Source organism: Lissotriton helveticus, chromosome 10, assembly GCF_964261635.1.
Source record: "Lissotriton helveticus chromosome 10, aLisHel1.1, whole genome shotgun sequence".
In the NCBI taxonomy this organism is placed as follows: Eukaryota; Metazoa; Chordata; class Amphibia; order Caudata; family Salamandridae; genus Lissotriton; species Lissotriton helveticus.
This window is the reverse complement of record NC_136071.1, coordinates 444,913,134-444,937,215: the sequence shown is the minus strand read 5'-3', so window position 1 is coordinate 444,937,215 and position 24,082 is coordinate 444,913,134. Positions and strand designations below refer to the sequence as shown.

Below are 24,082 nucleotides of genomic sequence, written 5' to 3'. Positions count from 1 at the left end.
AGGGCCAAGCTAGCCCGAAACGCGTCAGGCAGAGGAAAAGCGCCGGACATAACTGCCTCCTCTACGCGTCAATAAAGCTTTAAACAGCTCTTTTGCAGTGTGCGGCCTCGTCTTTTGGGACAAAAACTTGGTGTATATTTACGGCGGTCCTGCCGTGAGGCTACGCACCACCACGAACTTGTGTGGGCGCTGCAGGGGCATAGAATCCTTCGAAACCCCAGTGCAGTGACGAAGAGCAGGGAAGAGGAAGGCAGGGGCTGCCCGGGGGGGGCTCACTGAAGAGCCCGAAATCATCAATTAGGATTGATTGACTGCACACCCACCGGAGGGCGCAAACAAAATGTTTTTTCGTCAAGACTTTACGTAGGACTACAGATCCCAGCATGCCTGTAAGCAACTGGCCTCACCAGGGAGTCCATATTGCGGATACAAATAAACAAGCAATGCGGACCTGTGGGATACTACGGAAGCTGTTGCAGTTCTCAAATCCAGCCTGTGACCAAGGGCTAAGCTAGCCCGAAACGCGTCAGGCAGAGGAAAAGCGCCGGACATAACTGCCTCCTCTACGCGTCAATAAAGCTTTAAACAGCTCTTTTGCAGTGTGCGGCCTCGTCTTTTGGGACAAAAACTTGGTGTATATATATATATATATATATATATGAATCCGACTGTGATCCAAAGTTCAAGCATCCGGGTGCTCTTCAGAGGTGCACGCAAGGCGCGGCAGGACCCAGCCGCATACGTATTTCGTTTGCGGTTTCTCCCGAAGGGGAGGTTTGTTCCTTGTGCACTCCCAAGCTTCACAATAACTTTCTCTTACACGTTTTGGTTCGTGAATTCTTTAATTATCACAGCAAGCCAGCAATATATATTTCTTAGACTCTTCTCACCTCGTCTTCTATGATGGAAGTCACGGCACGGCAACAGGTAAGATTTTACAAAATTTCTTTATTTACACACCATGTGCAAAATAACGTATATTGATTAGGACGGCCTACACGTTTCGGCTACTGCTAGCCTTCCACTGGACCATAGAGTTCCTAGAGTCTAGACCATTTTTAAAGTGCTAGGTGCAATACAGTAACCCCTTTTCCCTTTCCATGATATGTCTATACATATATATATATACATATATATATTTATTTATATATTTAGGTCAGCACGCTCACGGTCGGTGCGAGTAGTGCGGTAAAGGAATCGAGACCCGCATTTATTATCACCATCAAAGAAGATCACTCACACTCCAGGAGATTCGTTTTCAAGGCTTAATTAATCCAGTGCATAACAGCCATTACCTTCAAAAAGCTCACAAACCAACGTGTTTCGACCAGATTGGTCTTGATCACGGTTAGTGATGATCCACCTTTCATGTCTTTTTATACAAAATTACCCAATCAGCCTGTTATGATGCATTATGGGAGATGTGGTTTACAATTTCAAGTGATATAATACAAGTTGCAAACAAACAGACAGATGCAAAATGTCCATTGTGAAACCCTATACAGTTTTATTGTTTTTGCAGCAATTGCTGTTTATTTTTGAAGCGCATAGTCTGGCTCTGTCGATTGAGTGAGTGGGGCTCGGTGCCCTGGGATAGCTGAGATAATCTCCATCATTATGGTTTCATTCCAGATTTTCCTGTTCTTTACATGACAGTTTTAGTTCTGTAGCACGCTATCTGTCTATACTGGGCTCAGTGCCCACGATCCAACATCGGCCGTCTATGTATCTTGATTCTGATGTCATTTCAGATATTTTTCGATTATCTTTGAAGGCCACTTTTTGTGATTTACATGCACACAACCTATGCCATGACTAAACATATGAAAATACATCCGAATCACAGTTGGCAACAAATGAAATACTGGGGTTTGGCAACGATCTCGGCAAGCTTAAGGAGTCTTGAATCAAGAATGATAATCAGATTCCACACTAAAAACCAGCAGTTTCAATGGGGATGAAGAATTACACGTACACCTGTAAATATGTACATGTAAATCACAAAAAGTGGCCTTCAAAGGTAATCGAAAAATAATAAGGATCTTTTCTTAAAGTCAGGTACCTGGGTCAAATATTTTTCTAAACTGTATTCAGGCACTATAACCGATACAATAAATAACCAACAAGGTCATACAACAATCCCTGCTATAACCTCCTCTTTTTTTAGTTTAGAGAACACCTTAGCAGCAATCGATGCAGTAAAGGCCGGGAAAAGCCCAGACCCAGACAAGATACCAGGTGACCTGTTGGGGCATGATAGCTAAAGATGTTTGGGGGCCATATATCAATCTTCTTTGTAATGCAGTGCCAGCAGGTGCCACAGTGCCGGAGTCATGGAAGGGGGCTGAAATTAATACAATTTTTAAAAAAGATGATCACCAAGACCCTGCAAATTACCAGCCTATAAGTTTAATCGATACTCTACAAAAGATCTAGGCTAAGCAGATTTTAACAAAATTAAATGACAGGGTTGAGGAGAACCATATTTGATCACAATACCAGGCTGGGTTTAGAGCTAGAACTAGTACAATTGACCAGATCTTTAGATACCTCTGTATGAGTTGGAAATATACGATTTTAAAAAAAGGGCCACTTGTAAATAGCTTTTATAGATCTGAAGGCCGCCTTCGACCTCATCCCCAGAGATTTGCTCTGGAGTTCCCTAAAAAACCAAGATGTACCAGAGGAACTTCGTGTGCAAATAATAAGACTGAATGATGATAACTATGCAAAAGTCAGATGGGGTCTAAGGGGAGAGCTTACTGAGGAAATTGTAAGACAGAGCTGTGTACTGGCACTCACCCTATTTTCATTGTATGTAAATGATGCCCCAAAATATCTTTTAGGGTGTACACATGATTCACGGAAGTTAGGTGGGGTGCCAGTACAAGCTCTATTATTTGCGGATGACACTATTTTAGTATCTCAAACCCCGAAGGGACTACAATGTCTATTAGACTCCTTCGGCGTTCATTGTGATTCTAAGGGTCTATAAATAAATTCTAGCAATACAAAATACATGGCAGTTAATCTACATAAACCGTTCAAGAAGAATATAACTGTCCAAAAACAGAAGCTAGAATATGTTTTGAACTTTAATTACCTAGGTATCACACTCAACACTAAAATGATCTGGTACCCACACTTGCAAAAAAGCAAGACAACTTTGCTCCAAAATTCTTTATCAATATTAAAAAAAACATGCAAACAGTATTACTAAGGCAGTGTCCCCTGCACTTGAAGTGTATAAATACAGGGCACCATCAGCATCCCTGTAAGGTGAAGAATTATGGGGCCATACTTGTAGGAATACTTTTGCGGGGGAAGAAAATACGTTTTTTAGGAAGTTGCTATGTGTCCCTGTGCGCACACCTGTTATTCCTATTGTTATGGATTTGAACATAAAATGCATTGACCACCAGGCTATACTGAGGCCATTGTTGTTCTGGGTCAGATTGTGGACCACAACAGAACTAGCAAGTTATAAAGAAGGGCTAGAAGAGATTTTAAGATTTGACCAAGGTACTAGCCTTCAGTGGGTCAAGCATGTGCACTTATGGTTTTGTAAACTTGGGTTTAAGCATTTCTGGAAAGCACCTACTCTATTGACATCAGCTTCCAAAAAAACTTTGAAAACGGCTTTTTGGGTGTACATACAAAGCAGTGTTTCCCAAAGCCCAGATATTGGTAGATTAACGTCTCAGTTCCTTTTTATGAAACCAACCCCGGTTTTAGAGCAATAACTGAATGAAGTGCAGCCCCAGTTGGTGAAATCTTTGTACATGAAATTTCACTATGGTGTTTTGCAAATCAACTCAAACACAGCGAAATGGGGCCAAAGTACAGGCATGAATAATGACGATTGTTGTGTACTATGTCAATCTAATGCACAAGAAAATGATTTACACTTATTATTCTTTTGCCCAGCATATGCCATGCCTAGGAAAACATGTATCAAACCCATCTGTCGGAATTTGGGAACTAGGTCTTGTTTTGAGGAGGAAAGATTACTAAAAAATGACACTTCCCAGAAAATTGTTGTTAGTGATAGCAGATATTTGTTTGTTGCGGGTATTCTAAGTGAAAGAAATGGTTTCAAATTTTATTGTACTGAATTTTATGTGTTAGCCTAATTTTTAATATGCACCTTCCTGCACCGGCACTTTAGAACTGTCTAGAGATCAGGCAGAACTTATTGCTGTGTATGCTACGTGCTGCTCAAGATTTCTATAAGCACTTTTAAGCACTTGCACTTTTGTTGCTGTTCAGATTCTATGAGAGAAAGCTCTATCCATTTATATGTACTCTTCTAGTATTTGCTTCTTTCTAACCCAACCTGGATTGTATATTCTCTTCAATGTTTTAATTATATTGGACTGTATGCTATGTGCTGTTCAAGTTCGCCTATAAGCACATTTAAAGCTCTTGCACTTTTGTCACTGTTCAGATTCTATGAGCGGAAGCTCTATGCATTTATATGTACCCTTCTAGTACTTGCATCTTCCTAACCCGACCTGGATTTTATATTCTCTTCAAATGATTTAATTATATTGGTCTGTAAGCTTAGCATTTTTATTATATTTCATTTGATGTGTCGATTGCGTTTTTTTTTTATTCTAAATGTAATTATTCTAGTAACTGCATTTGTCTAAGGTGGCACCTATGGAATGTTTTGTATTTTTAACTGTGTTTTACTAATCAACATGGAAGAATTGTTATTATGCATCTTTAAAAAAATTAATTTAAACCGAAATAAAGATTAATGAAATGAAAATAAATCCAGCAAATAGAAAGCCAGAAAATGTGAGGTACAAATCACAAGGCCAATGGTAATCAATTGTTGGAATGCATTCCTGGGGAAGCTTTCAGAATGTCCCCAAGAGGTCTTTAGAAAACTAGACAGCTGTGCTGTTTGATAGGCTTTAACCTAAAAATGTAATAGAAAGGAGGAAAACAGCTAAAGACCATCACTTTAAAATACTGGCCCATGGAGATCAGGGTCCAAAAGCATACACAAATCATTCAACTCAGTGCAACAAAAGGTGATAGATAGAGTATGGGAGGGAACACAATGCAGACCAAAGGTCTTCAAACTTAATGTTGGCCATGCACAAATGAGAGAAGCTTGATTTTCCCAACACAGTAAAAAATCCATCACAGTACTACCTACTAACAAACATTACTATATACTAGTTGGGTGGAGGAAGAAAAAAAGAAGTAAAATTCAATTACATTGGGGAAAACATGGACATAAATCCTTAAACTGTCAGAGCAAATCAAGCCTACCTGCCCTTGATAGATATCCACGCTACCCGCAGAGGCATTATTCACGGACATGACTGCCAGAAGTGGATGAAGACTGTGCCATGAGATTTGTGATGGAGCCCCAGCAGTATCCGGAGCTTCTATTCTGTGGTCAAAGTAAACAGCCATTTTGGGGCACACTTCCAGTTAGCATCCAGATCTGTAGAAAAGAAAGTAGGATTAAAATTGATCTCACGTCACTCATAGCGTCCCACAACACTTCAATGAGCTGGAGTTCATAATACCAAATTGCTCTTTAACACAGTGTCACTCTGTGGGGGTTTGCCAGCAATGTTCCAGATTCTTATGTATGTTTTGCTGCTAATCAGCACTTTTTTGTATCCGAGTATCCAACTCATACTCACCAGAATGAGGAACATTAAAGTCACTAATATGTTAAGATTTTGGCAGTACTTCTTATTATTTTCTTAATATGCATTTATTATGAGCCTTTCTTTAAGGATACAACATTGGATATGGAGTTATTTCACAGATTTGTAGTGCTGAAAAGTAGCAAAAACAGCTTTTAGGCACTCTGTAAACTAGACAAAATATACAACAGTGATGAGAAATGGAGCAACAGAAATCAGGAAAAATTAAGTATCAAAGGTTTGTTTTAAATGTAAGAAAGGGGGTATTTAAGGTTTCTCTTGAAAACAAAGTTATGTTTAAGGCTTCTTAACAGCAGAAGGAGTGGGTTTCATTGCAAGGACCCCCAAATGACTAACAGCCTGATTCATGTACGGGCCGTTTTGCGTGTCCCTAATAGCGAGTAATAGCGACTCGCTATTGAGGAAACGCAAAACGGCATTCATGTACTTTTCGGGGAAAAAATAGCGACTCGCACGCGGGCGCTAAATCCGTTAGCGACCAACAAAATTCGCAGAAAAATCGCTATTCCCGGCTACCTGCGTCGGGATAGCGACTCGCAATCCCGTGCGATCGGGATAGCGACTCGCAATCCCGTGCGATCGGGATAGCGACTCGCAATCCCGTGCGATCGGGAATGCGACTCGCATTCTCGCGCGATCGGGAAACGGGAAGTCGCTTTCCGAGCACAGTGATGACATCACAACCAGGAAGCAGGCAGTTCCCACCCCCAAACACCACAGCGAGGCAAACCTCCGAGGGAGCAAGTCGGAAGCAGACGCTAAAACAGCGATAGCGACTTCTCTACCGACTGAAATAGCGACATATCCACTGCCATGTCTGAGGAAGCTGTCCCTGGCCCCAGCAACAGCGCAGGACGAAAGCGAAAGCTCAAGTTCTCAGAGCAGGAGCTCGAGAACCTCATTGAAGGGGTGGTGGCCAACCATGACCGTCTCTTTGGGGCCAACTCCAGAAAGGTCCCAGAGCAAGACAAGCGGAGGATCTGGCTGGGTATAGCTGCCAGCGTGAACTCGGTGGGTGTGGCCGATAGGTCATTGGAGGAGCTAAAGAAGCGCTGGTACGACCTCCGAGGTCGTGCCAAGGAGAGGGTGGCGGAGCGCCTTGGAGAGGCATCGGGCACTGGAGGTGGCGGACCGACAGTCCCACCCAACACACCTCTGGAGGACCAGGTCGAGGACACCCTTGAGAGGGAGGCGTGCGTTGGCGTGACCCCTCTGGACTCCTCCCGCCCCACCCAAGACACCCAAGGTAAGTGGCATGCGACTGCGACCCTGTCCCCTATGACCGTCCCTGACCAAATAGGCTCACTTATTGGCCCTTAGTCATGCCTTTGTTGCGCATCAGGGAATGCCCTGAAGCATTGTGGGAGATGTAGTATGTCCACAATGTAGTAGTACCCCAATGCAGCCAGACAGGTCCCAAATTACGCAAATCCACTGCCATCCAGGGAATGTCACCCAGCATGCATGTAACATCAGCACGTCTGACAGTCACATGCAACTAATGAGTATCCACTTACCCTCACAGGTGGCGCAGACAGCAGTGACAGCGAGAGGCTGCTGATATATGAGGAGGCCCAGGAGGAGGAATCACAACCAGAAAGCCAGGCACCAGCCCCTGCCGCTCAAACAACACCAGCAGCCAGGCCCCCCACCAACGTTGTGGCCCCTGCATCTAGCATCCCACCCGCAGCCAAGGCCAGGCCCCCCACCGTAGCTGCATCTGGATCTGCCGCACCACCCGCAGCCAAGGCCAGGCCCCCCACCGTAGCTGCATCTGGATCTGCCGCACCACCCGCAGCCAAGGCCAGGCCCCCCACCGTAGCTGCATCTGGATCTGCCGCACCACCCGCAGCCAAGGCCAGGCCCCCCACCGTAGCTGCATCTGGATCTGCCGCACCACCCGCAGCCAGAGCCAGGCACCCCACAAATGTGCCCCCAGTCCCTGCCGCACCAGCAACGCCTGCTGCAACACCACCTGCAGCTGGTGCCAATAGATCTGGGCCTGCGACAGCGGCAACACCGCGGGCAATCAGCAGGAGGGGCAATGGACATCGCTATGCCTGCATGAGCGTTGAGAGACGCATGCTCCGTATCCACCAGCGCCAGTCACAGCAGCAAGGTGCCATCCAGCTCCAGCTGCACAAAATTGGGCGCAATGTGGCGGGAGTTGGAGAGCGCATGGACCGCATGACGGCGGCCATGGGCCGCATGACTGCAGCCATGGAGGAGAACACAGCTGCGCTGCTCAAGCACCGCAGTGTAGCGAGCCGGCGCCACCACCAGCTGATGAGCCGGCTGTCGGCCTATAGCAGGTCGAATTATGTGGCAGCAAATGCCACCACCCAGTTGTCGCGGCGCTCTCTCACCCAGCAGCACCAACTAGTGCAGTGCTGTGAGGACATCACCAGGGTGCTGGAGCACCTAACCACCGCCGTAACGGCACTACACACACCTGCGCTACCGGCCACTGTAGGGGGCGACGATGCCAGTGAGGGTGCCTCCAGCGTGAGCAGCCAATCGGCCACACTGGTCCCGCCACCTAGGCGCAGCACCAGGGCAACGCCTGGTACAGGAGCCCAGGAAGAGGAAGAGCCTCAGAGGCGCTTGGGCATTACGCGCAGGAGGCGCCATTGACACTGTCTGCATAACACTGGCACAGGCTGACGCTAAGCCTGCCAAGTACATGCACACTGCAGTATGACGCAATACTGGTATTTGTAAATAGTTGGACTGATTACCTTTTTGTTGTGAATGAAACAAATATATTTTTTTTGCTGCACACATTAGCCTTGTGTAATCATTACATTTTGCATGCAATTGTGATATGTGGGGTGGGGGAAGAGGGTGGGCTAGAAATTGTTCACTGTGATGTGGTTGCGACGTCTGTGGCCTTCAACTGGGTTCTCCCCGCGTGCATGGTGCACATGTGCTGGTGGCCGGTCGTCCCCTTCAGATTCACTGCCTGAGATGTCAACAGGTATCCGGCGCTTGGTTGCAATGTTATGGAGCATTGCACAGACAGCCACAATGCGGCAGCACGCAGCAGGACTGTAATACATGGCCCCACCTGTCTTGTGCAGTATACGGAACCTGCTCTTGAGCAGGCCAAATGTCCTTTCTATACAGTTCCTTGTCCGGATGTGCGCAACGTTGTAGCGCCGTTGCTGAGGTGTGGCAGGGTTGAGGTAAGGGGTCAGGAGGTATTCCCGTAGGGCGTAGCCACTGTCACCTGAATGAGAGGAGCAGATGTTGATTGCCTGTGCAGCGCAGTGACTTCATTGCAATGTGACATTGTCGAGAAAGTGTACTTACCAAGTAGGTGTCCTTCCCCAAACTCTCCTCTGAGCAGTCGTGTGTGGAGTCCACTGTGCCTGAAGATAAAGGAATCATGGGTACTCCCTGGGTACTGTGCGACAATGTCAGTGATGATGGTCTTGGCATTGCAGACCATCTGTATGTTGAGGGAGTGGTAGGACTTCCGGTTGCGGTACATATACTCCGTGGCAGCTGGTGGGCAGATGGCGACGTGGGTACAGTCGATGCAGCCGAGGACATGGGGAAAATGGGCTACATTGTAAAATTGTAGTTTTGTCAGGTCCAATTCCTGTTGGCTCGTGGGAAATGTGATGTGGCGGTGGAGCTGGGTGAGCATGGCGTCAACAAAAGTGTGGAGGCAGCGTGACATGGTGGGCTGGGATATCCCCCCAGCAGCCGCTACTATGCCCTGGAAACTGCCGGAGGCCAGGAGGTGCAGGCTGCACAATACCTGCACATGTGTAGGCACAGAATTGTTTCGCCTTGTTGGGTGCTGCATGAGGGGGTCAAGTTCGTGTATCAGCCAGGTGATCATTTCCCCATTCAGCCTGTATTTGGCATAAATCTGTTCTCTGGTTTGGCCCAGCAAGGTGACCCGCTGCCGGTAAATCCTTTCCTGCCTCATGCGTCTCCTCCGTGCTGCTCGCTGTAGCCTTCGCCGCCTCACCACCATGTACATTCCTGGCATTGTGGAACGCCTAATGCTGCTGCTGAATGTCCTTATGTGTGATTGGTCAGGCCTGGACCTGTTGGTGATTGGCCAACTGTTTTTCAAATTTTACTTAATCGTGGCTTTTATGGTTACCACCTGCTTTGAGTTGTCCTTAATTTGCGCTGCGCAAAAATGCGATTTTGGGGTTTTCCGCTATTGTTTCTTTTTCATGAATGCCGATTGAGAATAAATTGCGTTTCGCTATTCATTTCGCAGATTCCGTGGTTGGTCGCTATTTCCGTATCGCTAATGCGCGACTACCGGGACTCTGCGACTATTATAGCGTAATCGCTATTTAAATCGCTATTCTGTGTTTGCGAATTCGCTATTTTGTACTTGAATGCCGATTCCGTGTTTTGCACCCGCAATTGCATTTTCGCAGCCATTGCGGGCGCAATTTCGCTTCATGAATCAGGCTGTAAATCTCTTTTGCTTTCATTATTTTTGCTTCCGGTCTTTTGAACAGAGAGAACACCCCAGCTGTGAATGTGTACTTTTAGGTATATGGGCCCAGGGAAAATCTACCCCATCAGTTAACCAACAGAGGCTCCTCTTCTTGCCTCAAACTAAGCCTTAACGCGTATTGGCAGATTTTTCACTCAGAGGCTTATTAATCAATCAATCAATCAATCAGGTCATTTGTAAAGCGCACTACTCACCCGTAGGGTCTCAAGGCGCTGGGAGGGGGGGGGGGGTGCCGCTACTGCTCGAACAGCCAGGTCTTGAGCTTCTTCCTGAAGGAGAGGTGGTCTTGGGTCAGGCGCAGATTGGTCGGAAGTGAGTTCCAGGTCTTGGCGGCCAGGTAGGAGAAGGATCTTCCTCCTGTTGTCGCTCTTCGGATGCGGGGGACGGCGGCGAGGGCGTGGTTGGTTGATCTGAGGAGGCGCTTGGGAGTGTAGAAGTTGATCCGGTTGTTGAGGTAGCTCGGGCCTTGGTCGTGTAGGGCTTTGTGCGCGTGGGTGAGGAGCCGGAAGGTGATTCTCTTGTTGACCGGGAGCCAGTGTAGATCTCTCAGGTGTCCGGAGATGTGGCTGCGTCGGGGGATGTCGAGGATGAGTCTCGCCGAGGCGTTCTGGATCCGCTGGAGTCTCTTCTGGAGTTTGGCAGTGGTTCCGGCGTAGAGGGCGTTGCCGTAGTCCAGTCGGCTGGTGACGAGGGCTTGGGTGACCGTCTTCCTCGTCTCGGTGGGGATCCACCGGAAGATCTTACGTAGCATGCGCAGGATGTTGAAGCATGACGAGGAGACGGCGTTGACTTGTCTGGTCATGGAGAGGGAGGAGTCCAGGATGAATCCCAGGTTGCGTGCGTGGTCCGTCGGTGTGGGTGCGGTGCCCAGGGCGGGGGGCCACCAGGAGTCGTCCCAGGCGGAGGGCGTGGAGCCCAGGATGAGGACCTCCGTCTTGTCTGAGTTCAGTTTCAGGCGGGTGTCAGGCGGAAATGAGAGTGTTTTCCTCATTTTACCACCTTTCTCAAAGCTAGTACAAGAACATCCTCTGAAGAGTTTTCACCCATGCTTTTAAATCAAAAGGCACAAAACAAGGGAAGCTCCAGTTGAGTCATAGGAAAAGAAAAGCTGGCTCTGGATCTCATAGCACTTAAGCACCAATCATTAAAACCCCAGGTACATCCTATCCATGTTACCATTCACCACCTCCACCATCTCACTTAAAGGCAACGGTTGAACGACGGTACAACGCAGGTAAATAAATTGTATGCCTTTGCCATGCATTTTTTAGCACACATGTTTTTACAGCGAGTATGTATTTACAACCCTTGCCAATACCACGCAATGTTTTTAGATTTTAAAAAATGCATTTGTGGGGGAAATACCTCACACCCCTCCCAACTTACCTTAAATGCGTGGTATTGGCATGCATTGTAAATCCAAATTCGCGGCAAAAATATGCGTGCTAAAAAATGCATGGTAAAGGTACAACAATGTAAAAACCTCGTCGTAAAGGCAGTTTACCAAAAGCAACTCCTTACTTTGAAAATACAGTCTAAGCAACGTCACCAGCATTGTATATACCACATCAAACAAATTGAACATATGTGTCATTTCATGCTGATCAATGCTCAGGCAACAGAAATGTAGTAGCAGGCACCTCAAACATCATCCCTGAACAAAACGTCAACGCCCATTTTATTACAGACTTAGTTGTTCTAAAACCAAGCTCGCAATCTAAATTACTTGGTTCCACAATATTAAACACCCTGTAGATGGGGTGAATCAACAAAGCTGGATGAGTATTGTAGTTGCTGTAATTTACAGCACCTACCTCTGACCCAAACATTGACATTGATGCACTCCAGTGAACATCCAAACCTCTCCCAATCTTCACTCCTTAATAGCCAAGTTCTGCACAACACAATAAAGCTAGGAGATAAGCATCGGCAAACATGAAGCATATCAAACTAGTAGAATTCTTAGGGAATAGCATAGCTCCTTTATATAAGGAAAGCAGCATAAACTGGCCACTGCATCCCTGGTCAATAAATTTCGAACAAAATCTACTTATGGTAAACCACTGGGTTTACCCCAGAGTCTGACCCGCTTTGCAGCAACAGCGTAAGCCAACAGTTGGGGGAGTAGGAGCTGGCCATGGACCAGATGCAGTTGTCCACAGAAGCAGACATTCAAAGGGCATGGAGCTGACACAAGTAGATTATTATTTTTTTGTTTTACAAAGAACAGGCATACTTACTCATTATCACTGGGGGATCAAGGTGATACCAGGGAGAGGGGTGAGGGGGAGGAAAGCAACACAGCCAAAAAGATATTTTAAGAGGCGACAGCCGAGGTGGAGGCTAACAATAAGAGAAAAATATGAGCCTGTCTATCTTGTGCATCAGTTGCAGTGCTGCCCATGGGAGAAGGAAATGGGTCCCATATGAAAGAGGGAAAGAGCTGGGCTAAGATTAACCAAGTTGAGAACTACTAAATTGGTGACATGCTGATGTCTTGACCAAAGTCATGGAAGCAGAGTAAGTCTTCTATCACCACAGTGTCTCCTTGTTGCCTTGAAATGTCATTTACTACTACTAATGAAAATGGAAGCTGTTCTGCAAAAAAACTTCAAGTAGAGCAGGACGATGCCTCATTACATAACCTGGAAAGAACAAGGGTCTCTGGGATCTAAAAAAGGTATTGAGCGAGCCTAGCGGAATGAGGATAGCAGGGAAACACTAAGCAAGCCAATCTGTTCTTTTGCTGTCAGGGCAGCAACCTATCAAACACTTCGTCTCTCAACTCCGCATGTGCAGGGTGCCAGTATAGCTAGGGTCTGACCAGGACTTATCTGCCTTTGAGAGCCTTCAATGCCCTGATAGGGGTTTGAGGCATCCACCCCCTACTCCAAATTTTGGCTTAATTCGGCCTAGCAGAAGTATGTGGAATCTGGGCCTTTTAAAGTTTGTGTAGTTTCTGGGCAGATTGCCAGCCTTGGTTGCTCTTCCACATCCTTCCTTCTTTATGGGTGTATTGTTTTGGCAGTAGACCGCATACCTGCCTTTAAAAACACATACAATAAAATGGTGTCTGGCTACTGCTAATGTCTCCAAGTTCCATTCTTTCCCTTTTTGGTATCCTTTCACTCATTTGACATCCTCCCTGCCTCTCGCATTTTGTTATAGAATACTGGGAGTTCTCAGATTACCCACCCTCCTGGTGTACGGGCACACAACATACTGCTGCCCTTGTGGCTAAGCTTATTAGTCAGTTTTATAATTATAATTTGGACATCTATCTTTTACATACCTTCGCCCAGCACACAGCTCCCTGTTACACGCTCACCACACCTCAGTGGTCATTACGCAAGACATGAAAACACTTACCATACAGGCTCAAAACAAAAGCATCATTCCGATTGACTGAGCCTTTTCTTTTTTCCCTTTTCTTTAAATGTAAGTGTTATTATGTTATATCCTTAATAAAAAGATTTGAACAGAAAAAAAAAAATTCTAACCCACACACCCTACATGGTGTAGGTTACTATACGTGTAGATACGCCCTTTCTGCATCCTATATTGTTGAAGTGCTATACTAATGCTACAATACAATAGAATACAGTAAAATACAATACAATAACTGGGAGCACCGGTTGACCAAGCATTCTGTTCCTTGTAAAACAAGCTCCGTAAGTCAAGGAAGATTGGAGGCGAACTGTGGAAGTTAAAATAGGGCCTACAGAAACTTATTGTCCAATCATTATGACATCCCAACCTTCCCATGTCTACATTTCTAAGCCCCATATAGGGCATTAGAGAACAACTCAACAACATACACATTTAAAAGCGCTGTAATCACTCAGCCATCCGTTACTAAATGATTTGAAACTGCCAATAGATTTGTGTTCGGGGTAGATACATCATTACTACATCCTCTACCACTACATCGCCTTTCAGTATACCCTCTCCACAACATCCCCAGACATTAGAACATCTCGGGAGTGAGGGGTGAGTCGCCTTCTGAATCTCTACTTTAAAAATACAGTTTCCATTACCTTATTTTTAGCACTTAATTTAAGTTTTGTAGCATGGAGAAACAAAAGCATAAAACCTATATGACCAGAACAAATGCAAACAATGTAAATGAGGCATATTCATTTGAGGAGTGTTAGGTAATTCCGAAAGAAAAGAAAAGTAACAAAGGCTCTTTGCTTTACAGAGAAGAGGTCATCAGCTTGTTTTCATTGTTATTAGTAATAAAAAGGTCACACAGAGCATCCCATGTGAAGGGAAGAAAGCAAACAAAACCCTTTGAATTTGAACGTGGTTGGAGAGAGCTATGGTGCACAACATCAAAATATTTCAGATCCCTCAAGATGGGTCCCTTTTTGTGTCGATGTTTTCAGATGAGCCTGACATTCCTTGTAATTGTCCCTTCCTCAACAAGGTAGGGATATGCCTTGCTAACCTCCTGTCCCCCTTCTAATTTTTGACATGCATTTTGAAAGGTTCCCATGTTTTTTTTAAAAACAAATCAATTGAATAGATGTGCCACACTTTGGTTCACCATATTTTCAGTGTGAGTGGCATGTTTTGTTTACAGCATTGAGCTAGAGTTAGCCTACTCGCCAACAGAAAAGGTGCAATCAGTTTTCCCATGTGGGACTACATAAGATAAGTTCTATCTTCTCTGGGTGGCTTAGCAATATCATAATGGGGTCTGATTGTAGATCTATATCCATGATGTCATCGATAAGGAGAGCAAGGGACAACAAGAATCTGGATCTAGGGCCAGAACCACCAGATGTGCACCATAGTGCTTTTCATTTGACAATCTCTCCAACAGCTACTGAAGCCCCCAAACATTGGCCTGAGCCTGGCTGGGGCTAAGTACAACGAGGTTAAAATCTTATAGGCGTTATTCCGTATACCTGGTTGAAATTGAAATGTTAGCACCTCTTAACCAGATAACCTCTCATGCTGCCCTGTCCAGGTTCCTTTCAAGCTCCTCTTCCCATTTTTGCGGGGTAGCTATGTCGAGTTTGTGTAGGTGCCATACCTAATGTCAAATACAAACTGGAAATCTGCTTCCGGGTTAAGACCTGCCCTGAAATAAATTCCAATGATGTGAGATCTTAGCCCTCCTGACCAAATCTCTCAACCATCAAAGCCCAGTGCAGTGCCTGTGTTCGATTAAACCGAGAAATCTGGTGAGACTGGTACACCTCTTCACACCTCTTACTAGTTTTAAGGTCACCTACTCACAGAAATCATGCAACCTTAATTGGCCTAGGTCTCCTACTTATGTAGACTGTGCTGAACTGGTGGAAAGTCTGGGTTATAGGACGGGAAATAGGGGTGCTGGAGTTACACTCTTGCTTAATAACACGTTGATAGTGTGTGGGTGTTTATCTTTGTTTGTCCTATGCCACATGGGAAGCCATAGAAGGTGCAGCAGATGGACAGGAGAAACATTCTGCATTGTTACCCAGAGTTTGGTCTGTTGTGTCCCAATGTTGCTCAAATATGATTTTACCTTAAATGTTAAAGGAAGACTAGAGGAGTTTTGCAAAATAGGCACAAGTTGGTTTAATTAAACGCAGCGGCCCGGAGAGTATTGACAGAGGCACATCTGAAGATAGTCTCAGAGTACAGACGTTTTGGCTACACATATATACATTTTGTGGGTTCAATAAAACACTGACTTTCTTTGAAAAACATCATAGTCATGAATACCAAGAATAAACATCTGATAAGGGGGACACAGGTGGCTCTTGACCTCGTAAAGAGCTAGTGTGGGTCAGTGTGGGATTGTCCAGATGTCCGGTGTGGTGAGCGCATGATCACCTCATGCGGTGTGCATATCGTGTCCTGATTGGCTGAGTGTTCCTAACTACATGTGGCATCTAACTTTGTGGTATTTTGGGAATTTGTGCCTTTGGCCAAACGTGTTTTACTGGGGCCAACTTTCTCGGTCCTGTTTGTGGTGTGACTACATATCTGTGGGATAAATCAGGGTTTTTCCTGGATGCACGTTTGTCTTTGGGCTAAGTTTAACCCCACCTGTGACCTGTCAATCGGTATGCTTGGGTTTGGGCCGCAGGGCCTGTCTGACCACATATCTTTGACTTGGGGTTGATGGGAAGGTCATCTCGGATGACTCTGACAGTAATTATACGAGTTTGTGTCAGGAATTGCAAGCAGTAGCACCTTCCTTACTCCCACTAACCATTTCCGGAAAGAACTTCATCTTCCATGATTCCTAGCAGTTTCTGAGGCTCATGGGATAAAGGAAGCAACTGCACTCCAGCCAGCATGCGTAATTCGTTTGAGGATCTATTCGTCAGATCCACTTTGGCTGATCGGGTCTTTACTTGCCCTCAGTGCAGATCTTTGTGGGTGCATTCCTCGGTCTCCCTTCGGCCAGAGGGAGATAGCAAATCCGTCCGAGGTTGGTGGATAACTTCCTGCAGGCTGAGACTGATTCATTAATATTTCGATATTTTCCCTCTGCGGTGAGACGTGCTGTCTTGACCACTTTGTGAACCCGGAGCCTCCAAGTTTTGGGGGACCAGTTCATATTTTGTTTCAGTAAGCGGTACGACAAGCTGTCTCTACTGCTGCTCCTTATTATTCTTTCATCACTCCCAGAGAAGCGGAGCAACACAACTTCCAGGTAGGTAGTCTTCAGGTATTCAAGTAATCTCTAAGGAACTAATTATTTTAGATTATTTTGATGTAGTTATTTCTGGGTCTCATCTGACATATGTTCATGAAAGAAGGTGGAGTGTATTGGACTGAGAACTCTGGCTTGGTCAATCAGGATATGGAATACAACCCTTGAGTAGGTAATTACAAACAGGAAAAGTACTATCGTAAAGAACCTTTTTTTCTTTTGTTGTTGAATTCTGGACTTTGTTGGAAACTGTGCATTTCTACCAGAAGAGAACTATATACGATAGGAGCGACCTAGTCAGGTGCAAGGTTCTTGAAGGAGTAGTGTTCACCAGTATTTTCCATTCATCCTATGCCTTTTTCTTTTCTATTTATGTGGTATGCATGATTGTGGTTTAACTCCTAACTGAATGTTACCTTGTTTTTCCTGGAGCATGCAGGGAAATAGATACTTGACATCTTTATTCAGATTTTGAAGTCTGGTTGTGTGGGTGATTACTTTTTATCAAGGTGATACTCGGCTCTTAGTGAGATATTAAGGAGTGTTGAAAATAACCTGCGTTTACTAATCATTTGTTTTTTTCATAGGTTAATTTTCCGTGCTGTTGCTTTCCTAATACCCTTTCCCTCACTTGATCGATCTAATACTCTGTGTAGTAACTATTTTCAGAGTTGGGGATGTCAAGAGGTGGATCACTTTGTGCATCGCTCCAATCCTGAAGAGTTCCTTTTCTCATGGACATGAGAACCTGACAGTTTGTTGAGTGTGTGTACGTGTAACATTGTGGTAATTGATATCATATTTGCCAATATTCTCATTATTATACGTACAGTTATTACATCTTACACCAAGATTGCATTTACGAAATTGGTGTCATTATGTAGACATAAGTAACAGCGTACATCGACATTGGAATTACTGGTATTGACATCACTGTAACTGCATAGGTTACAGCGTACATTGGCATTGCATTTACTGGTAATGACATCATTGCGAGTGCATAGATTACAGCGTACATCGATATTGCATTTATTGGTACTGCCGCTGCTATGCGTGCATACATCAGGGTGTACATTGCTATCGTATTTATCAATCTCAACATTATCCATTTGAGTGCTGGGTGTAATTGCAAGGACAAGACATACTATGAGACGGCTGAGAATCCAAGGCCTCTTTCAACCTGAATCCTGGATAGGGTAGTATTTGAGCCCCACGGGAAGCCGCGGCCCGTGCAGGTCAGAGCAGCAGGGCGGTAGGGCTGGGATGGGGGGATTTCAACAGATGACCATGTGGGAAAATTAAATAAATAATAAATTTTCCCTCATCGTCAACTGTCGAAATCCCACTCCACCTCTCTTGCCTGCACCAGCCGCAACTGCCCGCAGGCTTACCTGCTCATACAAAGAGTAACAAGCAAGACTATATTTCGGTCAATATGTGTTTGGGAAATTTAAAAGAAGAGCTTGAGTTATATAGAGTACGCATTGAAGAAAATCCATTTTAATATTCATTCGGCTGATTCAGGATGAATCTAGCCCTTACTAGCATGCAGGGTGCTATAATCAGCTGCTGTTATTGGACTTCCAAATTATGCAAGGAGTAGATGATCCCATTATTCAACAAGTGGCATCTTGCACTTTGGAAAAGATCTGCTCACCGACCGCTGAGAACTTTGTGCAATTAACTCTGAACCCCGATATCTTTGAGAAGGGCTCCGATTCTTATCTTAATACTGGGATTGAGGTGGCTGGATTTGTTTTAAAAAACACAGAATGTCATCTGCAAAGAGGACAATTTTGTACATTAGGGGCCAGATGTAGGTAAATAGTATTTACCGATTCGAAAATACCGAATTTTACCGATTCGGTATTTTCAAATCGGTAAATGCTATGTAGCAAATTAATCGGTAAAAATTACCGAATCGTTAAGATTCGAAATTTACCGAATGGGTAATTACTGATTCGGTAATTGCCATTCATTCCTATGGGCCTGGAGGCCCATAGGAATGAATGGCAATTACTGAATCGGTAAATACCAATTCGGTAAAATGGGGAAAACATTGAAGTGTGGCAGGGCGTCACTTTGACACCCAGTTGCACCCCTCAATTGTGTATGGGTGCACATGTTGCAGACATACATGCCCTAAGAGCATGTATGTCTGCAACATGGCACTGAAGCAATTTGCATAAAATTGCTTTTTGTTTTTTTTTGTTATTTACCACCAACTTGTAGTTGGTGGTAAATAACGAATCCTAACATGGGATAAGCACTCATTTAAGTGCTCCCTACATTAGGAATTCGGTAATTTACCGAATCGGTATTTAAGAAATCGGTAATTTACCGAATCCTTAAATTACCGAATCCTTATTTTCAGCCCCTACATCAGAAAAGCCTATTACCGGTCGGTAACAGCCGAAATTCGTTAATTTCGGCCGTTACCGACCGGTAATAGCCTTCCTACATCTGGCCTTTATCTTTAACCCTCTTGCCCATTAGTGCTTGGTTATCACTCATCTTTTGAAAGAGAGGTTCCATTCTCAGTGCAAAAATGAGGAAGAAGGGGAGCACCTCTCTTTACTCATGACAGCCAGATGGGTTGCATTGCTTCCCCATTCGTTTTAATGTGGGCTGATGAGGTCGCATAATTGGCTGCAATAAGTGAGGTTATCGTCCGGCAGATAGGGGTTTTAGAAAGAACTTTGAATATCAACTGCAAATCGACCTTTTTAAAGGCCTTCTCTGCATCAAGCAAGAGAAGGGCTACCTGCATTTTGCTTTTGATAGCTAGTTTAATTAAATTGACTGCCAGAAAGAATAAGAGATACAAGTGATGGCCAGGTTAGGTACAGACTTGTAACCAGAATCTTGGTGAAGATTTTAACATCGCTCTTAAGGAGTGTTATTTACTTGATAGGTGCCACATTTCAGAGGTTTTAAAAGGAACATAATTACTAGCCCTCCTACGGTGTCCATGGTCTTTTGAATGTCCCCAATGACCAGCCTTAGCCAGACGTTCAGGCAGAAAATCTCAGTATGCTTTGTAAAAGGACACAGGGCCTGTGTCACTTTTTTGTTGCCATCCATTGAATGGCCACTTTAACTTGGGGGGGGGGGGGGGGATAGGAGCTTCTAATTATTGTATAATACCTAGGGGTATATCTGGTGATCTATGTTACATGAAACAGGCATCATGTGAGCTCTATGAAGAAAGTACAGAACAGTCTCAATATATTTTGGGTGTGAAACGCAAATGACCTATCGTCAACCTGGAGATTTTGTATATAATTAAAGTCTGTATGGCTTCAATTTGAACGTCACGATTCCCTTTTCATAGTACTTCTGTCAGTATTAGAGCATTTTTTTGGCTGGCGCTCCTATTAAAAGTTATTCTAGGGGGAGGAGCCAAGATGGCGACCGGAGCAGACCTGTAGGCTCCCGGCTCTGCCAGTCCTTTTCAGCCGTGCCGATATCCTGATTCTGATCCTGGCGGAATTGACGGCAGAGTGGGTGCGATGCGGCGCTGATCCCGGCGGTGCTTTCCCGGACCCTCGACCTGCCCGGCAACCGGAGATAGCCACTTGCCAGTCCGTAGCCCTGGACCCCGCTTGTACGGGCTCATCCTGCCGTGCCTCGGAGACCTGCTGTCGGCCGGAGTGCTCCGTCGGCGCTGGCTGCTGGACCACCGGCGTGACCCTTGAGAGGCGCTGCCTGAGCCCAACCACCTGAAGGGATTCAAAGCGGGCGGAGGGACGGCGGCGCTCACGAAGCTGCATTACCCCATCGGAACGGCGCCTTTGTTTGAGGCTGAAGGTACGGGGAGAAGATTGCCCGGCCATGTTGGATTGCCCAGGACTGCCTGACCCCATGCCTCTCTATCCGGGATTGTCAGGGGGCGCCTAACCTGCACTGCGTGTCTCCCTGACACGGCACATAGCACCCCGCCAGCATTAAAAGGGCGTATACTAGTGCTTTAATTATCCTGGTGAACGTCCCGGGGTTTTGCCATAATGGCTTTGTGTGCCGACATGTTTTGTGGGGAGATGCGCCCGTCCTCGCCAGCGACCTGTGCTGCCCCGCCTGTAGGTGAGCCCGAGGTTCGAGAGATTCCCCCGGGACCTGTGGGACAGCCTATATTTTCTCTAGGCACCGTTCTGTCCGCTCTGTGCGACCTCCGTGCGAAGATGCACCACTGCTACGGAAGATTGGGAGGCAAGCTAGATGACATGGCGTCTGCGCTGCGGTGGGACAATAACGATCTGGTTCCGCAAAGCTGCCGCCTGCCCCCGCCTACACTGCACGAGGACACAGCGCTTTCTCCGGCCTGTTGGACACCTGAGCCCGCTTCCTATTTTGTTGGCACCCAAGATCGCCCGCCTGACAACTCCACCCGGGATACTTTGTTTTCCCTTACAGTGAAGAGTGATACATTGTGGCTGGACTTATTATCGTGTGCGCCTCGGGATCTATCTGTGGCATTGCTGGTTCTACCGTCTGCTCCTGTGTTGTGCCCCCTGACTTTGCTGCCTACAAACTCGTGTACTCCTGGTGTCTCTGTGGAACTTTCTGCTACACTCGACGGATTTCCTGGTGACTCTTTGCGGCCATTTTGCGCTCCCATATTGCTTTCGTTCTATCTCTCGCCATTTTGCTTCTTTGTTCTGCGGCGGGTGGGCCTCTCTGGGGAAGCGCATCTGGGGGTGTATCCACGTTCGGGCCAGGGCTAGGCTGCCTTTCCTGTTATCGGCTTCTTGGCTGGTTGACCGGGGTCTGGGATTGGGTTTTTTTTGGCATCCAGATTACTTGACCGCTGTGAATTGCTGTTTCACCTTTTCTCGCCGGCCATATTGTCTCTTTGTATCCGAGGGGATGGGTTTCCCTGGGGGACTGTATGCAGGGTTGCATCCACGATTGGGATAGGGCTAGGCTGCTTTTCTTTGCCATCGACTACCTGGCTGGCGAGAACGGGAATGGGACTGTTTTGTACATGCCTCGAGCGCGCACTGCGTGATGACTTTCTCCGCCTGTATTAGTGTTGCTATTTACTACTGTACTGGGTGTTCAGGGAGGAAGGTTTTGTGGACTGCGATCTTACTACCCCAGCCCTACTACGATGTCTCTTGCCCTAGGCGGCCAACAGCCTCGCCCTCAGCATTCATGGAGCCGCTGCTACAATAACTGGTTATCCTGGCCGACTGCGCCTATTCTGTGATGTTATCGATAAATTGTACTTTGCAACGCACTGATGCTTTGAATGCGCAGCTCCTTTTGCTTGATGGCGCTGTTTGGGAACGGTGGCGTCCATTTTGTCTAGGACCATCTCCTTTATGTTGAGTACGGCCATTTGGTCTCTTTGTTTTCAGTGGGGGCGGGCCCTCTGAGGGAGTCATGTTCTGGGATACGGTTGCGGACGGGCCAGGGCTAGGGGGCATTTTTTCTATGGCCGTGTGCTTGATTGGCGGGTGGGATTCGGGCTGGGGCGCTTCTTCATTGTGTGTCGCTGTTCTCTGTGCTGACTTTCCCCACTCTCTCGTGTGCTTAGGGCTGTCCTGTTGTGTTCGGGGTGGACGATTTACTTGTGGCCGGGGTGACCGAGAGCATATAGATTTGGCCCTCTTCTTAGTGAGGCTATGCCTGGGGGGGTTTTGTTGTACGGGCCGGGGCTGTGGGTGTTTTCCCCGTTTGTTTTGCTAGCCCGGCTGTGGGGGACCCAGATTGCACAACATTTTACTATGTTTCTTGCGTTGAATGTGCTGATTTTCCCCACTTCAGTTTGTAATTGCTATGTCATGTTCTTTACTCTTGCTGATGGGGGGGCGTACTTTGTGCTGGCCGGGGATCTGAGTGTGACTGATTCTGCCATTCTTTTGGACCTATCTCTTCCGCATCTACTGCTCTGCACGGCGTGACGGTTTTGTATGGCTGGGAGTCCGGGAGATCTGGTATTGGGTGGGCTCCTCCCCACCTTCTCTTTTTCTGGGAGTTGTGGATTGGTTTATTCTTTTCTCACTCCCTATATTTCAAGTGTGAGGGGTTTTCTTTCCTTTTTCTTCATTTTTCTTTTTCTTCCTTTTTTCTTGGTCTATATTTCGGGTTCTTTAATGGGCGACAGACACTTTGCCGGGGGGGGGGGTAGGCCGTAGCCTCCGCATTGGTGTAGGGTGGGGGGAGGGTTTTATTTTTCATTTAGTTTCTATGGGCCTTATTTTTCTATATTTCTGCGCTTTCTTGGTCTGTTTCTGTTCTGGGTCCGCGGTAGGGGTTGATGGGGAGGGGGTGGCGCTGTAGGTGGGGCGTAAATGCTGGCTAATTATCTTGTTGTTTTACTTTGCACCGCCATACTGTCTGTGGTCTTATTTTCCGTTGTTGTTCTCAATGATGATGCCACCTGCCTATGTTGTGATTCTAATGTGTGGACTCAGTTCCCCTTATCTCTTATTCTTTACTGATTTATGTTTAGGTTGGGAACGAACTTAAAATTAACCTTTAATGCTCCTTTTCCTCGGTGACATGATTCTATTCAGTGTAACGTTTATTAATTGTTGCTATGTCATCCGCTGCCGCTGAGGAACTGTATTGCTTGCAATTGTGCTTCAAAGTGTCGTGGCCGGCATGACGGTTGTGGGCCCGTATTTGTTCTTTTTCGTGCACAATAAAGGTTTTCAAAAAAAAAAAAAGTTATTCTAGTTTACTACATGCTTTGCTTGGGCACGAAACATACTATGCAGGTAATATGTTTTATGTTAAAACTCGAGGGTCAAGATTTGCATTTGTAGTTCTTATTGTATTTCCCTAGATGTGTGCAAGATTAACGTTTGTCGCATTCCAAATTGTGCTGTGAATTTGTTCCCCTGTGAAACTGGGGGAAGCAATGGTAGAAACACAATAGCTGAATATATTTAAGTGAGACGTCCCTAAAGGCTACTTTGTTGAAGCTCCAGGTCCTGAACATCGGGGGCTATGGCACCACAAGCCTGAGATTCTATGCAGGACCAGAGGGGAGGATTATGCTCTTCTTCAGTTCATTTAAATAGTAGCCTATTGTTAGACCTGGCATCCTTGGCGTGGTTTCCCCCTATCTTTTTGCCTCTACCTTCTGTATTTTTGATGCTGTGCTGGATTTCGTTTTTGCTGGTTTAGATGCTTTGGACACTCTGCCACTGCTGATCAGTGTCAGAGTGTAAGTGCTCCCTGTGTAAATTGTTATTGTGATTGGATATACATGATTGGCATATTTGT

General features: G+C 45.9%; 1 protein-coding gene across 1 annotated transcript in view; it reads right to left on the bottom strand.

Moving 5' to 3' along the window:
• The window catches only part of IFT140 (intraflagellar transport 140), a 1,386,753-nt gene that overhangs the window by 1,316,057 nt on the left and 46,614 nt on the right, over nucleotides 1–24,082 (bottom strand). Inside the window, exon 2 of the mRNA XM_078662938.1 lies at nucleotides 5,287–5,464. Within this exon, the coding sequence (XP_078519064.1) occupies nucleotides 5,287–5,433 (147 nt within the window). The 5' untranslated portion in view covers nucleotides 5,434–5,464. The remainder of the gene's footprint in view (nucleotides 1–5,286; nucleotides 5,465–24,082) is intronic.